Source organism: Arachis ipaensis, chromosome B6 (assembly GCF_059453495.1).
Source record: "Arachis ipaensis isolate K30076 ecotype BB chromosome B6, ASM5945349v1, whole genome shotgun sequence".
Lineage (NCBI taxonomy): Eukaryota > Viridiplantae > Streptophyta > Magnoliopsida > Fabales > Fabaceae > Arachis > Arachis ipaensis.
The window spans coordinates 13,419,466-13,432,010 of NC_142441.1; the positions used below are offsets into that span (position 1 = coordinate 13,419,466).

Below are 12,545 nucleotides of genomic sequence, written 5' to 3' on the forward strand. Positions count from 1 at the left end.
TTCATTATCTTCCTAGCGGGATCCTTTAAAGTTATATATCAGTCCATTTAAAGTTTTAACCTTAAAAATTTTCTTTCATAAAATTAAAGAGCGTCAAAAAAGAAGAATGAAAAATACTACTCACACTTCAATGGTTTATCCTTCTCTTTTAGTTTTTTTCGCTCATCTTCCAAACATTCAACAAACACACCTCATTGATAAAGATGATGATGATCCTATAACCATTGACCTAAGCATCTTCAGTTTATCGGAGAACAAACGTTATGAATGAAAGAACATGTTGAAGGATCATGTTGGAGCGTGAAATATTAGTTCTTCTCATGGTTGGATTGTGTTTTTGGATCAGAATGGAGTTTCACTTCTTCTAAACTCTTCTTTTTCTACTACCATTAACCTGCCACCTTTTCTCTTTTCATTCTTGCACCCTGTCACATAATTTTACTTTGCTAAATGCTTAAAAAAAATTTTCATAGTCAAAGCAATCTTGATGTGTTATTCTTCTTCTTCAAGTTACATTCTTGCCATCATATATAGTTCTAACTACAAAATTATTTATTGCAATTCTATAACTTAGGATTGAGCTTTCTGATGATAAGCAATTTTATTGTGACATTGTGTTCAGCAACAACTATTTTTATGCCTTGACACAAGATGGTTTTATCGAAGCTTGGAATATTTGTGGACAAATTTCTTAAAGATTAATTCTTTTAACACTAACTATGGAGACAAAATATAAAGAGGAGAAACCATATTTAAGAAATAATTTTTTAAAAAATTTGTACTTGGATGGTATCTGCAGAAAAAATCTTGCTAGTAATAAGATTTATTGAAAATTTTGTAAATGATCACAGATTAGTAGTAGAAGGAATTTTTTTTATCATCCGAAGATACACAACAATTGATTTATCTTTATAGAACAAAGTATTTTATGTGGCTCAAAAATTTTAATATAAAAATAATATTACATATGTGCGCCAAGATGAGACTCTGAGGTATTATTCTAGGATGTGGTGGACCTTCTATTTCTCGCACTATACGAAAAGGGTTTAAAAATTTTTTAAATTTGTTTCTTTCACATCTGCACTGTGCGACAAAGTTATGGGGAAAAGGACTTGTCAGCTCATCAAGCACCATGTGAATTTTTTTTATTTTTTTTAAAATAATAAATTAAATCATTCACAACTAGAAATGTTTTGACATGATATTTTCGTCGGGTAAAAAACGCATTTAAGCCAAGGAGAGAAGTTTATTACGCATATAAGCCAAACAAAACTCTGATACAAGAATCCGCCAAAGCATACTTTAATGTAATTCGAAACAACTTTATTCGAATTATATTCCTTAATAATTCGAATCAATACAACTCGAATTATTCCCAATCATTGCGTACAAGTAATTCGAATCAACTTGGAACGAATTATAAAAGCATAATTCGAATTGTGTCAATTTGAATTAGTAGGAACACGTGCGTAGGAGGAAGTTCGAATCAAATTGATTCGAATTACTCACATTTCAAATCAAATGGTAATTCGAATTACACATTGTACAATAAGATACTAGAAAAAATACTATATAATATAAAAAAATATACTAAAAGAAGTATAAAACAAGATTATAGTAAATTAATTTTAGTATAAAATTATTAAATATAAATTAATTTTAACTCCTATTAGTACATTAAATTAAAAATAACATATAAAAATGTACTTGTATTTATTAAATTTTAATAACATATAAAAATTTAATGACTTTTTAAATATTTTTTTTTATAATAGGGGTACATTTTTATATACTTTAAATACTTTATATAAAAATGTACTTGTATTTATCATACAAAAATAAAGTGTTGTGTCAATATAATAACATTATAACATTTTAAATCAATTTTTTTCTAGGATTTTAGATTAAAAGCAGCACATAAAAAAGTATTATTGGTATTTTAAAACTAACTTAATTAAAAAAGATAGAACTGTATTTTTTAGGAATTTATGTATATAATTAGGCTAATTTTTTTTAACATTGATCAAAGATGTGTGTTACACTATGTTATTTGGTTTCAGGCAAGTTTTACTCTACTATAATTTTTTTTTTACTTTTTCAGAAGACACAAATCTAAAAAATTTTATAAATTAATTTAAAAGAAAATATCATTCACGTTTTATAAAATTTTTTAGATTTGTATTTTTTGAAAAGTAAAAAAAAAAATATATAGTAGAGTAAAATTTACCTGAAACTAAATAACATAGTGTAACACACATCTTTGATCAATATTAAAAAAAATTAGCCTAATTATGTACATAAAATCCTAAAAATTACAGTTCTATCTTTTTTAATTAAGTTAGCTTTAAAATACCAATAATATTTTTTCATGTGCTGCTTTTAATCTAAAATCCTAGAAAAAAATTGATTTAAGATGTTATAATGTTATTATATTGGCACAACACTTTATTTTTGTATGATAAATACAAGTACATTTTTATATAAAGTATTTAAAGTATATAAAAATGTACTCCTATTATAAAAAAATATTTAAAAAGTCATTAAATTTTTATATGTTATTAAAATTTAATAAATGCAAGTACATTTTTATATGTTATTTTTAATTCAATGTACTAATAGGAGTTAAAATTAATTTATATTTAATAATTTTATACTAAAATTAATTTACTATAATCTTGTTTTATACTTCTTTTAGTATTTTTTTATATTATATAGTATTTTTTCTAGTATCTTATTGTACAATGTGTAATTCGAATTACCATTTGATTCAAAATGTGAGTAATTCGAATCAATTTGATTCGAACTTCCTCCTACGCACGTGTTAATTACTTGTACGCAATGGTTGAGAATAATTTGAGCTGTATTGATTCGAATTACTAAGGAATGTAATTCGAATAAAGTTGTTTCGAATTACATTAAGGTGTGCTTTGGCTGATTCTTGTATCAGATTCTTGTTTGGCTTATATGCGTAATAAACTTCTCTCCTTGACTTAAATGCGTTTTTTATCCTATTTTCGTCAATTTGTTGAGTGTAAAAAGATTATTTTATCGTGTGAAATATTAATATTTTAATATTATTTTAAAAAAACATTTAATTATATTATTAAATTAACGATTTAAATGTATAAAACAGTTAATCAAGTTTGCAAATGAGTTCACTTTCACTCTTCTCTTCATATTCAGTCTCACTTTAAATCTTTTTTTAATAAATTTTGTCCCTTTCTTCAAAATGTTTGCAGTATGTGTCAATTTTTTTCTTAATTTTTGTTGTAAGAGTAATAGAAGCTAATGTGAGTTTACTGATATATTTTAATGGTGAAGTTATACTATATACAACTGAGAGTATAAAATTTATTTATAGAAATCCAATTTCTTTTATTATTTTTTGCACGTTGTCATTTGAAGAGTAAAAAAAATATATTATGCCAACACATACACAATATTTCAAAAAAAATTAGTAATATTTTATACAGACAATCGGTGTTATCTTTCGATGGTGTGATACAATTTCAATTAATGAATGTAATTGATGAAGTTATTATGCTAAAAATATGAATTAAACTCATGTGCCGATCCTGAAGTTATATGTTGAGTTTGAGCAATTGGATAATATCCACGAAACAGATGAATCGTTGCTAAGTGAAGAAGATAATGGGAAAAAAAAAAAACAGTAATAATATCCCAAAAAGAAAAGAATCTACTTTAACAGATATACCCTTAAACACGACCATACATAACATAAAAATTATCTTGCCAAAAGAAAAGATTTTATTGAAGCAGCTAATCCATGCATATCGTCTTTACAGCAGATTGTATAAATTACATAGTATCATAAATTACTATTCTAAATTTTGTAAATGAAATAAGACCGAAACCTATTTCCATAATAATTTTTATAATTATTTATTTTAGAAAAATAAAATATTTATTTTATTTATTTAAATAAAAAATCTCGACCATTAAAAAAAGGTTAAGTTAGAATCTCAGCTATGATAATTTTAAGAGAAAGTCTTTGTGATTAATAATTTCCAATTGCCTATTGAATTTTTTTTAGAAAAAATAAAATTGGTTAGTTTGTTTATTTTTATATATAAAAAATTGTTAATAATTTAAAGATCAGATGACTCTAATTTTAAATGTGAGGCTTGTCTAAGTCTAACATACACCTGATATAGCTGCCTCCCCTGGGGCATGCAAGATGAAACTAATTTATCACAAGCTAGAAGAGCTAGGGTTATTGCTTAGTTATATGTTATGTTGATTAAGTGGTTGTTTGCTTCCTTAATGGTTATTAGGGAGTGAGAAGAAATATAATGAAGTAGTACAAGAGAGGACATGATCAAAGTGGAAAAACATACCATTTCTCTCCTCCGTTCTTCCCCTTTCTTGCTGGCCGCTTTTCCTTCTTCCCACTGCACTCCCTCTCTTTTCCGAACAAACGCAGCGTAGAAGCAATGAAACCGTCACAACCACACTCCACATTTTCCCCCACACTCTCCAAACGCATCCTCCATCCCCTTCTCCACCTCCGCCTCTTGTTCCTCTTCGTTCCTACCTAAACTAAACCCCACTCACTCTTCTCTTTTTTCTTATTATTTTTTTAATCATGTCTGAATCCCTTCTCTGCGTCTTAACCGAGGACCTCCTCGTCCGAGTCCTTCACCACCTCCACTCTGACGCCGACCGAAAATCATGGCGACTCGTCTGCAAGCACCTGAACCGGGTCGAATCCCTCACCCGAACAACCATTCGGATCCTCCGGATCGAGTTCCTGCTCGCCCTGCTCCACAAATTCCGCAACATTCAGGAACTTGACCTCTCCCTCTGCCCGCGGATCGACGACGGAGCCGTCAAGGTTATGCTGAGTCAGGGATCGCCCGGTTGGACTCGGGGGCTTAAGAGGCTGGTGCTGAGTCGAGCCACCGGTTTGGGCCACTCGGGTCTGGAACAGCTGGTTCGTGCGTGTCCCTTGTTGGAGGCCGTTGACGTGTCGCATTGTTGGGGTTTCGGTGACAGAGAGGCTGCGGCCATTTCGTGCGGCACGAGGTTGAGGGAGGTGAACATGGACAAGTGCTTGGGTGTCACTGATATTGGGTTGGCCAGGATCGCTGTTGGTTGCAGCAGATTAGAGCGCCTTAGCTTGAAGTGGTGCTTTGAGATATCTGATCTTGGCGTTGACCTTCTTTGCAAGAAGTGCTTCTATTTGAAAGTTCTCGATGTCTCGTATCTCAAGGTTAGTTAGTTAGTTATGGAAAGGTGTTTGGCCATGACATTATTGGTAGTACTTATTTGAGAGCCACTAATTGGATATGCTGATTAGATGATCCATTTTGGTTTTGACTTTTCAGTTTTCACACTTAGTCCTTTGTCTTTGTTGAAAACAGTTATCTCAGTTTCACATTACAGCACCATGTGCAGATTGGTGAATGAAAGGGACAGAGAGATTGAGAAACAAAGATGGATGATGGTGACGGGAGTTATATTGTTGTTAAAACTGGGTGCTCATCACCGACAGGGGGCAATCACTTATTTTGGAAACCATTTAATCCTTTATTCCTTATCATTCGTATTAATGGTAAAAGTAAAAATTGTTAACTAGTTATAATTGAAACATTCTATAAGCTTTTTCGAAGAGTGCAAACCAAATTCTTTTAGTCATATTCCCAACTTTTCAAATAGGATTCTTGGGTAGTGGGTTTCGGATGTCTTTCAAAGACTAGTTGCTACATCCTGAATAAGTGGCTTTTATTTTTCATGCTTACAATAAATGAAGAAAACATTTGGTTTCAAATATATCGGAATGGGAAAGAAAAAACAATTGTTTTTTCTTGACTAAGGACAATGTATTGTTGTTGTACTTGTATATGCAGTAATGGCAGTTGCTGATATGGTTTTCTGTTTTAACTCATCACCTTAATCGGTTATTCCACCTATATTTGGCTATGTTTTGCTGCCTTACACAGTCACGGAGTTCTATTCTTGCTACTCCTGAGAGTGTAGAGGTGAAGTTATGATTGGATGATTAAAATTACTACATAAAATATTTTTGCACTTGACAGTGGATAAAAAAGAAAAAAAAAATTACGTCTATATTTTTTAAAATTATCTTTTGAATAATTTTGGGATCTTCCGTCATCAGGTTACAAGCAAATCTTTGCGATCAATAGCTTCTCTATTAAATCTAGAGGTTCTTGTTATGGTGGGCTGCTCTTTAGTGGATGATGTTGGATTGCGGTATCTTGAAAATGGATGTCCACTTCTTAAGGTGAACTTTAGTTATTTGTTCACTCTAAGTTTTAAAATGTCTCAGTACTGGGTTTAAACAAGTCAAGAAGTTTGCCTGATGAGTTCTGTGGAACATAGAGACAGATATATGTCCTTAATTTTAAACAAGCGTCATTTCCTTGTATTGCAGACGATTGATGTCTCACGGTGCAACTGTATTAGCTCCTCTGGCTTAATATCTCTAGTTAGTGGACATGTGGATCTTGTACAGATAGCTGCAGGATACTGCCTCTCTGTGAGTTTATCGTGATATATGATATAAGTGTATACACATTATCCTGCATCGTCATAAACTTACTATACACTTACACTTAGCCATGTCCTACAGGAACTTTCAGGACCTCTTGTTCATTGCTTGAAGAATTTAGAGCAGCTGAGCGTAATTAGAATTGATGGTGTTCAAGTTTCTGACTTCTTCCTCCAGACCATAGGGAAAAACTGCAAGTTTATAGTGGAGCTTGGTTTAAGCAAATGTATTGGTGTAACCAACATGGGTATTTTGCACCTAGTATCCGGCTGTGGCAGTTTGAAGATACTTGATTTGACTTGTTGTCGCTCCATCACTGATGCAGCCATCTCTACAATAGCAGACACTTGTCCGGACCTTGTCTGTCTTAGGTTAGAGTCGTGTGACATGGTGACTGAGAATTGTATTTATCATCTTGGATCGAGTTGCTTGCTGCTTGAAGAACTTGATCTTACTGATTGCTCTGGCATCAATGACATTGGTAAATTTCAGCAGAGCTATATCTGTAATTAGTTGTATGAATTGTGTTCGAGAGTGGCAGTAGTTCTGATTAATCTATTTCCAACGTTCTGTCTTCTTGCAGCACTTAAGTACCTATCTGGGTGTTCAGAACTCGTAAGATTGAAGTTAGGATTGTGCACAAACATATCAAACATTGGATTGTCACAAATTGCTTATAATTGCCGAAAAATGGCTGAACTTGATCTCTATCGGTAATTGAACTTTGCGGGCGTGTGTAATTGTTTATGTTTCAATGAACTGTAAATCAAGTAGTGATTTGTTTAGTTCATTCCATTTGTCTATTGTAGATGTGTATATATTGGAGATGATGGGCTAGCAGCACTTGCAAGTGGATGTAAGAAGTTGATGAAGCTTAATGTGTCGTATTGCAATAGGATCACAGACAAAGGGATGGAGTATCTCAGCCATCTTGGTGAATTATCGGAACTGGAGATGCGTGGGCTTTCAAACGTCACAAGCATTGGTATAAAAGCTGTTGCACTGAGTTGCAAGAGACTGGCCGATTTAGATTTAAAACATTGTGAAAAAATAGATGATTCTGGTTTCTGGGCCCTTGCTTTTTACTCACAAAACCTGCGGCAGGTCAGTGGTATTTGCATTACTCAATTACATTATTTCTGCCTTCTTATAACAAAGGAATGCAGCCTCCAAATCGAAAGTAAGTCAAATGAATGTGCCTGAAGGGACATAAATGATACTCCTCAGGTTTTATTGATTCTTAAGTTATGTACTGTCTTCTAGTTTGATCTTATTGACAAATTTGTCACTATGATACTCCTTTGAGACTGAGTCATTGACCAACACTATGATACTCCTACTGCTTCTCAATGCTTCATAAGATAATCTTTTGTTTCTTTGCTAATTGACAAACTGATACACTAAACGTAGAAAACCTGCTATGCTGGTAACACGTGGTTTCTACAGCCGGTATGAGTATTTTCTTATGCTTTCTATAACTGAAGTTCCTATTTACACTTTTACAAGCCCAACATGCGTTAATTATTCCTCAAATAATGGTGAAAGAGGAAGTATATATTAGTGTATTTGAATGACTAACTGGGTATAGTGATGATGATGTTGGCAGATAAACTTGAGCAACTGCAATGTGTCAGATGTGGTGTTGTGCCTCATGATGGGAAACTTGAAACGCCTTCAGGATGCAAAACTGGTGCATCTTTTTAAAGTCACTGTAAAAGGGATGGAACTTGCCCTAAGAGCTTGCTGCGGCCGCATCAAGAAGGTTAAACTACATAGTTCTCTGCGGTTCTTGATTTCGTCGGAAATACTTGATACGTTCCAAGCACAAGGGTGCAAGGTCAGATGGGATTAGCCATGCTATTAATAGGTCATCAAGGCCAAGATAAATTAATGTATTTTGCTTGCTTTTCTTGGAAAACAAGGTACCAAAGAGGCCTTAGGTTCAATGATTTTATAAATTTCTCTTGTATGGTCCTACTCAAATAAGGTGGTACAAATAATACTTCTGTCAGGTTACATTGACGGGTTTAAGAAAAAGGAATTTACCTTCTCAAGGTATCTTCTTCCTTATTTATGAGGTTACTTCTCACAAGAGTTGAATCTGATTTTAACTTAATAGTTATGCTTACAAATTTGATTCTGTAACCCATCCCATGTTAAAATTGAATCAAGTTCGATCATTGGAAGTTAACTTCATTAGCAGTTTTGTCATTATCGAGTATATATAAATCTGACTGTCGATATATTTCTAGGCAAAGTGTTTGATGATCATACTTAGAGTTAGACAGAGACGGGTGACCGAGTCTTAACATATTTAGGAATTAACCCAGTGCTTATTATCAAAATTATATGTTGATTCTTCCGTTGTAAAAGTTCCATTTCTACAAATATCCATACAAGAACGATATGTTATACATAATCTCAAATTATATCGGTGCAGGGGTCTGTTATACATAATTATTTTAGACCTGGTAAAAGACGACTCCAGGTAATTAAGTTTCATATATTAAAAAATCTGAATTAGTTCCAATAGTAGGAACTAGATTACTTAGGTAGAAATCAAGCTATGCAATGCGAAAGCAGCTAAGAACCAGATGCAGCTCGAGTTTTTACGCGACTATGAAGCAAAGAATACGAGTATACAACTTTCGGAATGCCTTCACCTATCATTTTAAAATAAAATAAAATAAAACCATAGAGTATAGGCCTCAATTTATGTGCTGTCCGAACGGGACCTTAGCTTGAGAGAAACATAATAAGGTTGGTTATTCATTTAACTGTTTATTTTGACTTAGGTTGCACCTTGATACAAAAGAAGCCACGGCCTTGTATAAATAATAATCGATGAAACATCAAAAAGTGAGAAGCTCCAAACAATCACAAAACATGTATGGGGGATGGGGAATACCATGCCATGCCTCCATCAAAAGCAAGCTTTGGAATTACTTGAAACTTTTGTCCAGAGAAAAAAAGCACAAAGTGAATGTGAATAATATTACTCTCAAGAAAAGAACTTGAATTCCGAAAGCAAAAACTCGTGTATAAATAAAAGTTGGTTCTGAACAACACAAACACATATACCCTACTACCTTTCCACTACTCTGGCAAATAATAATGGCTTTGCTTAATCTCTTTTTCATCCTCATGCTTTTACCCTCATCATTTGAGGCTTCACTTTCATCAAGCATCGAAACCCAAGACCTGAACTCCATGATTGCACAAGCCTGCATGAACATCGAAAACCAAAACTCATGCCTCGCCAACATCCAAAACGAGCTCGTCAAGATCGGCCCCCCAAGCCCCACTTCCGTGTTGAGTGCCGCACTCGGTGCCACGATCAACGAAGCCAGGGGGGCCATCGACAAGATCACAAAGTTCACGACGTTCTCCGTGAGCAACCGCGAGCAACTAGCCATAGAAGACTGCAAGGAGCTTCTAGACTATTCCGTTTCGGAGCTGGCATGGTCCATGGGAGAGATGAGAAGAATCCGTGGCGGAGATACAAGCGCGCAATACGAGGGAAACCTGGAAGCGTGGCTAAGTGCAGCTCTGAGCAACCAAGATACTTGCATTGAAGGGTTTGAAGGTACGGACAGGCGCCTCGAGAGTTACATAAGCGGAAGCTTAACGCAAGTTACGCAGCTTATAAGCAATGTGTTATCCCTCTACACTCAACTCCATAAATTACCATTCAGCCCTCCCAGAAAGACTAATACTCTTAATGTCACGACGGTTGTTGATGAGTTTCCCGACTGGATGAGCGAGGGTGACCAACAGCTGCTTAAGGCGAAGTCGCCCCCGCATGGTCGTGCGGACGCTGTGGTGGCGTTGGATGGGAGTGGCCATTTCCGGAGCATCATGGAGGCCGTTAATGCGGCTCCGAGTCATAGTAACACGAGGTATGTCATATACGTGAAGCAGGGGTTGTACAGAGAGAATGTTGATATGAAGAAGAAGATGACCAACATTATGCTCGTTGGTGATGGTATTGGCAGAACCATTCTCACCAGCAACCGCAACTTCATGCAAGGATGGACCACTTTTAGAACTGCTACACTTGGTAAGTAACATAAGATCTGATATATTTTTAGAAATTAAATAGTTTATTATTTTTCATGTAAAATGTCAGAAAACTAAAATATAATGACAAAATTCACAATGTAGCTGTATCCGGGAAGGGATTCATTGCAAGGGACATGACATTCCGCAACACAGCTGGACCAGTGAACCACCAAGCAGTGGCACTTCGTGTGGACTCTGACCAATCAGCGTTCTACAGGTGTAGCATCGAAGGATTCCAAGACACACTTTACGCTCACTCACTGCGTCAATTTTACCGAGAATGTGAAATTTACGGTACCATTGACTTCATCTTTGGCAACGGTGCAGCAGTGTTGCAAAACTGCAAGATCTACACGAGAGTCCCTCTCCCGTTACAAAAGGTTACCATCACGGCCCAAGGAAGAAAAAGCCCACACCAAAGCACAGGCTTCACAATCCAAGATAGCTTTATTCTAGCAACTCAGCCCACTTATCTGGGCCGGCCCTGGAAGGAGTACTCAAGAACAGTTTACATAAACACCTACATGAGTGCGCACGTGCAGCCTCAAGGTTGGCTTGAGTGGTTTGGGAACTTTGCATTGGATACATTGTGGTACGGTGAGTATAGGAACTATGGGCCTGGGTCAGCCCTTGGTGGAAGGATCAAATGGCCCGGGTATCATGTTATTAAGAATCCTGCTGCAGCTAGTTACTTTACGGTTCAGAGGTTCATTAACGGTAACTCATGGTTGCCAAGGACAGGTGTCAAGTTCACTTCAGGCTTGACCAATTGACTCATTTCTAATTCCACCTCTATACTACTTAGCTAGCTATTTTACTATAATAATCTGGATATGTATCAATGGTAATACTAATATGTTTGCCATTGTTAGGTTTTAGTTAGGTCAATAATTTTACCCTTTTTCTTTGATTGTTGAAGGAAGAATAGGTTGTTTTTTTATTGGGGGATAATAGATTAATGATGATTCTACAAAATGGTAAAATTTGTTTGGTGAATTATGTAATTTTTTGTCTTTGGTAATTTCAGGTCATTTTGTTATGTTTCTGGCTTTTTTCCCACTTTTATTTATGGGCAATTTACATAAATAAAATGAATGAAAGAAATTGTTACGTAAATACAACATTCTGAAAAACCAAACGTAAATGCAATAAACCTAATTGTATGTAATCCGCAACACCCTAATGCGGAACCTGAATACACATAATCCGCTACACCCTATTGCGGATTACGTTGAGAAGCTAAAAACTCATAAACCGCCACACCCTGTAGCGGTTTATGATCATATGGGCCCGAAACCTATTCCGCTACACCCTCTATCAGATTATGAAGAGAGTGGACTCAGCACCAGAATAGTGGCAGACGATTCGGTCACATGACGACCAATATATCTGAGTGTATTAATTCTGTTCTGAAGGGTACACGGAATCTTCCGGTTACCGCCCTGGTGAAGTCCACATATGGTCGGCTAGCGGAGTTGTTTGTGATTCGTGGTCAGACGGCAGAGGCTCAGTTGGCCAGCGGTGCCAAGTTTTGCCAGTCTTTCATGAAGGCGATAGAGCGCAACTTGAGAGACTTCAGGTGCTTCACTGTCACCCTATTCGATAGACACCAGTTTGAGTATACCGTTGTCGAGATGACACCGAGCGGAACCTTTTCACTTGGGACGTACCGAGTTTTCCTTCAAGATTGTACATGCGACTGTAGATACTTTCAGGCTCTCCATTATCCATGTTGCCATGCGATTGCATGTTGTGCCCAGTCACAGTTTGACTGGTCTATCTATGTTAACGAAGTCTACACCATGCAGAAGGTGTTCAGGGTGTACCAGATGGGTTTTGTGCTGCCAATACCAGAGGGACTTTAGCTACCTTATGATGGTCCGACCGTTATTCCGGATCCTAGCTTGAGGCGTTGTCGTGATGGGCGATCAAGGTCTACCAGAATCCAGAA

General features: G+C 35.5%; 2 protein-coding genes and 1 pseudogene across 5 annotated transcripts; all 3 read left to right on the forward strand.

Moving 5' to 3' along the window:
- Positions 1-130: 130 nt before the first annotated feature.
- Positions 131-991, forward strand: LOC148554656 (uncharacterized; annotated as a pseudogene).
- A 3,284-nt stretch (positions 992-4,275) lies between these two features.
- On the forward strand, positions 4,276-8,606 carry LOC107645936 (F-box family protein). 4 transcript variants are annotated; one of them, XM_021104016.2, is made up of 8 exons: positions 4,336-5,233; positions 6,140-6,265; positions 6,416-6,520; positions 6,614-7,013; positions 7,116-7,245; positions 7,342-7,636; positions 7,943-7,981; positions 8,139-8,583. In XM_021104016.2, the coding sequence occupies exons 1-8, from the start codon at positions 4,607-4,609 to the stop codon at positions 8,382-8,384; spliced, it is 1,968 nt and encodes a 655-aa protein (XP_020959675.1). In that variant the 5' UTR covers positions 4,336-4,606; the 3' UTR covers positions 8,385-8,583. The 4 variants fall into 4 exon arrangements, with proteins under 4 accessions (XP_088346065.1, XP_020959675.1, XP_020959676.1 ...); XM_021104017.2 differs by lacking the exon at positions 7,943-7,981 and adding an exon at positions 5,964-6,002 and having other exon boundaries at positions 4,348-5,233; XM_088489939.1 differs by lacking the exon at positions 7,943-7,981 and having other exon boundaries at positions 4,276-5,233; positions 8,139-8,606.
- A 988-nt stretch (positions 8,607-9,594) lies between these two features.
- LOC107645935 (Plant invertase/pectin methylesterase inhibitor superfamily) lies at positions 9,595-11,633 on the forward strand. Its single transcript, XM_016350089.3, has 2 exons — positions 9,595-10,592; positions 10,697-11,633. Exons 1-2 carry the CDS (start codon positions 9,647-9,649, stop codon positions 11,365-11,367), a joined length of 1,617 nt encoding a protein of 538 aa, XP_016205575.1. The 5' UTR covers positions 9,595-9,646; the 3' UTR covers positions 11,368-11,633.
- Positions 11,634-12,545: the final 912 nt, after the last annotated feature.